Source organism: Stylophora pistillata, chromosome 13, assembly GCF_964205215.1.
Source record: "Stylophora pistillata chromosome 13, jaStyPist1.2, whole genome shotgun sequence".
Lineage (NCBI taxonomy): Eukaryota > Metazoa > Cnidaria > Anthozoa > Scleractinia > Pocilloporidae > Stylophora > Stylophora pistillata.
Window position 1 is genome coordinate 23,502,938 of NC_142531.1, and position 7,708 is coordinate 23,510,645.

The following is a 7,708-nucleotide window of genomic DNA, read 5'->3' on the forward strand; positions in this document are numbered from 1 at the left end:
ACCTTTACATCTTAAAATTCATATTCATATTCTCCATACTTTTTTTCTTAGATTTCCAATAGCACTGTCAAAGAGAATTTGTTTGACAATCAGAAGCTTCTTAAATTTGTGATCATTTCCTTTATTCTCAAGTCTTTTACATTTGATTGAGGGAATATACCGTAAGGAGAAATTAAATACCAGTCACTCTAAGGGTTGAAAGGCAAATAAGACTATGTGCAAATACATTCGAGGAAATTTCCATTAAGAATTTATTTAATCAAATTAAATTGCACATTAGGTAATCCAATCTACACGAATATAACATTAAAGTGTCTATACGACCAACAGGGTTTTTATAGTTTTGGTATGTATTTAACATGTAAAAAAAGTATTCTTAAATAAAAATTGGATTCTGACGAGTCTTAGCCCTGAAATCGAGCTTTAAACTTCCCGCTTTGGCCACGCCCATTGAAGGTGACCGTGAGTTGGGGCAAAAAAGAGATTGGGTTCAGAATGGGTCATGACGTCAAGTCAGGAACGCGCCAAATCCCACCAGTGGTTCATTTCACTGTTTTTTTCAGTAAGGTAAAGAGTTTTCGGCGACATAAATATGCCTGACAGACGTGTTGTAAAAGTACTGCGTTTGTCAAGCAAAGTAACAACACGACGCTCGAGACGCTCCTGGAGTGACGTCACTCATCACCAATCTTCCCTTACGCGGTCAACTTCATTGGGCGTGGCCGAAGCGGGAACTTTAAAGCTCGATTTTAGGGTGAAGAAGCGTCAGATTCAATTTTTTTTTTCAGAATACTTTTTTACAGGTTAAAGAGATACCAAAACAATAAAAACCCTGTTGGCCGTATAAACACTTTAAGCTAACATTAAGTATACGTTTTTTTGTTAAAATTGTTTTGGACTCTAAAAATACAATGAAAATAATCTAAAAAACTCAAAGCTTTAAGAATTAAATTGACAAAGTCTGGTTGTGTTTTGAGAAACCATAACTTTACAACAGAGTATTTTTTGAGAAGCATTTAGTCAAAGAAAGCTGCTAGAGATTCATTACCCATTACACGAGATTAACGATGAGTGAACTTTTTGATAAATTTGTTTTCTTTTTTTTAGCACAGTCAGGCTTGAGTGTATGTATTTAGAAATTTCATTGTGCAAAACATGAGGAATGGACTCACACTTCAGTTTATAAAAAATTTTCAAAACATGGTAAAGCAAAACAAAAATAACTTAAAATTAAATACTCTATCATTACTACAATTCTGTCACATTATAAATTCTTTAAAAAAATTGTATCTGCAAGACTTGTACATGATTTGGTAAGTGACAATACTCCCTTCACCCCCCTACACCTTGATAATCCCTTTCACGCAGATTTTTATGGCCAACCTTGGATGGTTTTTTTTTTCAAAGTAACTGTAACCTAAGCAATAACAAATACATATCAAACCATAATTGTGATTATGATAATTAATGACAATGTAAAATCCAAATCCTAACTTTGTACTGATGATTTCATCAAAGAGAATGCCATTGATTACATGTAGCACATGTGATGTGCAGAGAGCAGCAGCCTTGTTTCCAGGCTTCTCTCTCTTCTTCCCTTAAGAAATAACAATGGTCGTGGCTGGTCACATACCAATGCATAACAATGTAATGGGGAGGATGGTCCCTCGAATTCATTTAATCAATTAGTTTCATCATGAGCAAAATTAAATTCTATCAGCAGTAACAACAAATTGTGATTGCTTTTTCAAAAGGTTTTTCCCTAACCTGTCCAGTCAGCATTGACAAAAAAAATTGTCTATTTGTAATATCCCAAATTCTGGGAGACACATGACCTGCCACAATCAGGGTCCTTCTTAGAGGAGAAAGAGAGAGGACCCTGGAAACAAGGTTGAGAGAGAGCAGTACTAATCACTTTCTCCCTGGAACAGATTTAACAGTTGGCTGTTTGGAGCCAGGCTTCACCATAACTAACACTCACATATGTCACTACAGAATTGAATAATGTGTAGACACTTGACCTCGCCTGCAAGGAAAAGCAGAGGCAGAAAATAGTTTTAACCCTTTACAACCCAACATCAGCATGCATATTCTCTATACTATTCCCCACACATCTCCTAAGGGGTTGACAAGGAGAATTTGTTTTAACAGTCAAGAGCTTTTGCAGTTAGTGATCATTTCCTTCATACTTATGACCTCGCTGAGTAATTCAGGGGTGAAAGGAGAAATAAGATACTAGTCCCTCTTAGGGGTAAGAGTGTTAATTTCAGTACATAGAGTTCACAAACAAGTCAAAAATCAGCTTAATTCTTTTTTATTATGGCAACCTTGGCTGTTATGCTGCTCTTCTGCCAAAAGGCTTTCACATAGAAACATGCATGGAAGAAAATTCACACTAAAAGTGTTTTCAGAGCAAGGTGACCTACAGAATTGATTTTGGCTAAGACCATTTACTCAGAGTCTGCTAATATCAGGTACATTTACCAATGGAAAGCAGAGATTGGACCACAAGACAAAATAATACCTTCTTCTCTGGATGAGCAAAATAACAACTAAGAGAACCACTGTTGATCCACCAACAGGAGCAAAAATTACTGCCCATGGAAATCCATGCTGGAGGATTAAAACATAAGAGTTTTCAGGTAATTGTATTCATGTTAATCATGTCCATTCACTTAGAAAAAACCTCTTTATCTTTGCAATACTAAAAACCAGATAGGGAACAACCTAAACAAACACCCTCTGATGCAAATCCTTTTGACTGATTGAGTATGTACTGTCAATTTTCATGCTTACTTATCAAACCATTTATCCTGATATGAGTTGCTTTAAACCAAACATGCTGATATAATTAAAAGAGAAGTATGCTCCAGAATTGATCACTTCTATCTTGAACACTAAGACTATACTGTAAATGACATTATGACACTCAGGGGTTTCATTAAGTATATTAGGCAAATTGACCAGCTTTGCGGATGGATTTCCCCAACTGGTTTGACTATCTAGAGGAAAGTTTATCTTATAAAGACATTCAGTTCAAGACATTTTGCCAACCAGTGAAAACCAGTTGCTCTCCTGCAGAAAACATTGATGAAACCCCTGGACACTGAACCAGGGGTTTAAAAAACTTTTGTCAAAAGCGGCTGCTGAAGGTGTAACATGCTGCATCCGAAAAGGAATAGAAAGGCAACACCTTAATGCTAGAAGCTGCTCACAGGCTAAACAGTTGGTGGTAAGAGGTCCTATTGGGCACAGTAGACTGCCATTAACTGGCTTTTATTGAAATTCCTATGAACATATTGTAAGATTCCAAAGTTCAACCTTAATGTTTAACAACATACCTTAACTAAGCATTTATAACCAAGCCAACCTGGTTTACAAAGACACTGTGAGAATCCTAAATAAAAAATAAAGTCATAAGGAAAAATAAGATACAGAATCTATGAGGAAGGAGACATGTTACATAAAGACATCTAAACTGTGTTCAAATTCAATTCAAAATATTTTGGGTAATAAGTACCTGGACCATTCGAGGAACAAGCAGAATTGGCAGGGCAGGTCACTGGAAAAGAAAAATCATGAACAGAGTCAAAATACCTCAACAGTAAAACATGCTGTTACCTGTCACTATGTTTATACAGACAGTAACTGATGAAATAAGACACAGGCATCCAAGTTAAGTTTTCCAAAATCTTTTGTCCCAGGAAAGGGTCTCCTAACCACCACCTTGCCAATGCCAAAGGGCCAATGCCAAAGGGCCAACGCCTAATTCATCAACTATAGAAAAATCTCTTTGGTGGCCAATTTACATTTATTTACCAACTCAGTTGAGAAAAATAAATTATCTTGTACTCTTAGTTTCATCACAGATCTCTAGGGGAAGTCCCTCCTAAAATGCAAATTCAAAACAAGCCCATTTGCTCTTAAACACAATCTGCTAACCATTTAGGACTTTACAGGAATTTCTCTGCCCATAGCACCATCTTTCTGAGCCACTGATGTTATGTTGTTTCCAAAGACTGTCTCCTCCTGTACAATTACATCTCCCTGGCAAAATCCTAAAATTTGTTGATATTCAATCATTAAAATGTATTTTCCAGTAAAGAATGACTACAAATCTCATAATAAACTCAGATAGGATTAAAATTGGTATCTAATAACATTCTTGAAGCCGCAGGTCTTAACCACCTAACGGTTAGCTCAATGGATAGAGCACTGGACTGTTGTGCAGGAGATCGAGGATTCGAGCCCCGGCCGGACCAACACTCAAGGTCTTTAAAATAAATGAGAAGAATATGCTACCTTTCTATAACATCAAGAAATGATTAGATATTCTAGTCTTCTCGGATAGGGATGAATAAATGGAGGTCCCATCTCCTGCAGGGTTAGGGGCAGGAGACGTTAATTTCCCACACACGAGATTACTGTGTGATGGATGTCCTCCTCTGGGGTGGGATGGGTGGGTAACAGGACCCCCGTTGATACCAGTGTTTACTACACTGAAGGGGCTATCCTGTATAAATATAGATGTCTACTCTACTTTTATTAACACTTTACATCTTTAATATTCCCCAAACTGTTTTCTCTACATTTCCAATGGTATTGACCAGGAGAATTTGTTCAACAATCAAGAGCTTCTTAAATAAATGATCATTTCCTTTATTCTCCTGACTTTAATACTTGACCCAGGGACCATACTGTAATGAGTAATTGGATGCTGGTGAATCTAGAAGGCTGAAGGGTTTAACACCACGAGAGTTTCTTGATATGTGCGCTTTATAAATACTGGTTCTTATTGTTATTATTAATATTAACATTTGATACTTACAGCTCTGCTAGGTCAGTAAAACCCTTAAATTGACCATGAAAGGCTGAAGTGTTGCATTCAAGGTCAGGATTGTTCTGTAGGTATCTGAAAGAGGCCATAAAAACAGTGATGCTCATATCAGAAAAAATTAGCTCCAAATAACTTCTGATCAACCACTAGATTCTCCTTCCAAATCATCTTATATTCCCTTTTGAAACAGAAAGAGAAGTAGGTGTTGTATCATATGTCACTTGAGGCTTTATTTTGCACACCCTTTAAGTTTTATGTGCCTCCCTTCTTTGCAGAGAGGATAAGGAAAAATTAGTGCCCTAACATAATTATACTAATTGGCAAACAACAAAATATTTTTTAGAGTTGCATTATGGTTAGGGCATTTTAAACAATGTCTCCAACATTCTCATCATTTACTTTTGTTGACTAGTCCATGTTCACTCTTACTTGTTAGGTTTTTGAAAGCTGTTAAATCTTTGCACCCTTAGATGGGTGTGTCCCGTCTCCTGCAGGGTTGGGGTAGGAGACGTTAATTTCCCATGCACAAGATTACTGTGTGATGGATGTCCTCCCCTGGGGTGGGATGGGTGGGTTGAGGTTGGGGTTGGTTTAGGTGGGTGAACCTAGTAGGGGACTACGTGTCCTATTATTCTCTCGCCTGTACTCTGTATGAATCTATAAATACAAATACAAATACAATGGGTATCCATATTCTCCAAACTGCACTCTATTCATTTCCTGTGGTGCTGGCATGGAGAATTTGTTAAATTATCAAGAGCGTCTTGAGTTGACTACTTTTTGCTATATTCTCATTAACTGAATGTTTGATTCAGTGGTGATACTGAAAGGAGAATTTAGAAGCCAGCCACTTTTAGAAGTTAAAGGGTTCATTCTGATTCACAAAAATTTTCAACCCAAGGATTCAGCTCTTCGACAATATCTTTTTCCTTACAAGAAAGATAGGATAATTTGGTTGTATCAACTGAGTCCATAATGTAAATTGACCACTGTAAATAGTTTCTATGCAAAGAAAGTTCTCAATGGCTGCCAGTTTACATTATCAACTAAGTTGATTAAACCAAATTATCTTGTTATACTCCCACCTAAGTGACGTCTCATAGACGGAAAATGATTGGTCATATTCTTAGGAAAGATCACAATAACGATTGCAATGTTGCCATGAGCTGGGCACCAGAAAGTAAAAGGAGAAGGGGAAGACCAAAAACCACTTGGAGATGTACGGTAGAGAAAGAAAGGCAAGAGGCAGGTTGGAGGTCGTGGGAGGAGGTGCGGACAGCAGCAACCAATGGAGAGGAGTGGAAAAGCTCTGTGAAGGCCCTATGTGCCACAAGGCATGAAAAGGATTGATGATGACTCCCAGCTAATGCAGCACCAGTTTCTATAGAATCTTACTCCCTTTATGAAAGAAAGGAGGTTGGAAATTGAAACTGAACTAATAATAGGATTTTTACTTTCTGGTTAGAGGTAATGGTTTCAATAAATTATATTTGGAATTTTCTGTACTTACAACTGATTTAATGATGTCTTCACAGATTGTAAGCTTGGTAAAGTTTTTAAGGAGCAGTTAGTAAGGTCAAGCCTGAAAACAAGAGGTAACATATTTCTGTTAAATACATTTAAAATGGATCTTAAGAAGGGTGGAGGATTGTGTTTACAATGTTGCATGATTCCTTTTCAATTTCCACCAAATTTTAGATCATCATTACTCTTTCAAAGTTTTTATTTTTGAGAGACTGATTTTTGTGATCCAGTTTTACAATTTCTGGAGTCAGATTGAATCAGATCAAGTATCAGTTTGCCATCATGGTGAATGTGTTAGTGTATGGTTTACTGTTTATGGAATAAAGTAGCTCCCAACTCATGATCTTTCAGCCAATTCTCTATGAACCCCAAAATGGATTAAAAGAAAACCCACTCCAGTAGTGAGAGATCCCAAATATGCCCCTATCCTTAAACTGACAAGTCAGCAGAGAGAGGCAGAACTTAACAGAATCTCACGAAATTATGTAAAAACCTTGTGCTTTCACTCACATCCCAAAGAAAGGCATGTGGGAGATTGTGCACATCAGCTCATGTAGGTAGCCATTTAAGGTTTTGTCAAGGTAATCAAAAGTGTAGTTGTCAAATTTATTGGAGTCCATGATAAAAACTTAGATTGTCTTACTATCGATTATAATTCTGATAGCCAATTTTTCCCATCGGAAAAAAAAGAATATCTTGTAGAAACACAACAACAGGAGAGTCTTGAAAAGTCACACAGCTTTACTCAACCAAATCATCTCTAAATTGACTAAATTAGACCCATGCACTTTTTCAATGGTTGGATTGTCAAGGCACTTTTCTACGCAGGACCTCCTTGGCTGTTGCGAATACAGGGTTTAATTTCGGAAAAGTTAATTCTAAGTTTTACCCAGTAGTCTACTGTTGAATGCATTGAATGATGCTGAAGCCGGTATATTGCAAACATGGCGAAACTTGATGTACATAGCTGATAGAAATGTTCAAAAGGTAAAAAAAAATAAAGAGTATAATATACAACAACTTACCCGATGACTCCTGTCCGATTACTCACGCAACATCGCCCGATGGTAGTTTCATTTACTTTACAGAACGTAGTAACATTGTGGCCTACATCGAAGCAAGAACTCAACTTACAAATCTCAAGTTTTTTTGGATCGTGTGTCCATTGCCTTTGAAAACTACCGAAGCTCGTATTTAAAATAAATAAAAAATAGAAAAGTGACCAGCCTAAAGAAAATCGGCGAAGATTTAGAGACATACTGAAGTATATTAAGACTTGGAGAGAAATGGAACCATCGTGTTTTGAGAATCTTCCTAAAATCATGTGATCTGCTGCCATGGGGTCAC

At 37.0% G+C, this 7,708-nt stretch overlaps 1 protein-coding gene across 4 annotated transcripts; it reads right to left on the minus strand.

Moving 5' to 3' along the window:
• Nucleotides 1-227: 227 nt before the first annotated feature.
• LOC111330133 (all-trans retinoic acid-induced differentiation factor) lies at nucleotides 228-7,697 on the minus strand. Of its 4 annotated transcripts, none has more exons than XM_088742497.1 (9): nucleotides 7,387-7,697; nucleotides 6,348-6,419; nucleotides 4,829-4,912; nucleotides 3,943-4,058; nucleotides 3,521-3,562; nucleotides 3,371-3,397; nucleotides 2,525-2,613; nucleotides 1,982-2,026; nucleotides 228-1,417 (listed from the first exon to the last, which is right to left on the minus strand). In XM_088742497.1, the coding sequence occupies exons 1-9, from the start codon at nucleotides 7,683-7,685 to the stop codon at nucleotides 1,373-1,375; spliced, it is 819 nt and encodes a 272-aa protein (XP_088598623.1). In that variant the 5' UTR covers nucleotides 7,686-7,697; the 3' UTR covers nucleotides 228-1,372. The 4 variants fall into 4 exon arrangements, with proteins under 4 accessions (XP_088598623.1, XP_088598625.1, XP_088598622.1 ...); XM_088742499.1 differs by having other exon boundaries at nucleotides 3,342-3,397; nucleotides 7,387-7,695; XM_088742496.1 differs by having other exon boundaries at nucleotides 228-2,026; nucleotides 7,387-7,695.
• Nucleotides 7,698-7,708: the final 11 nt, after the last annotated feature.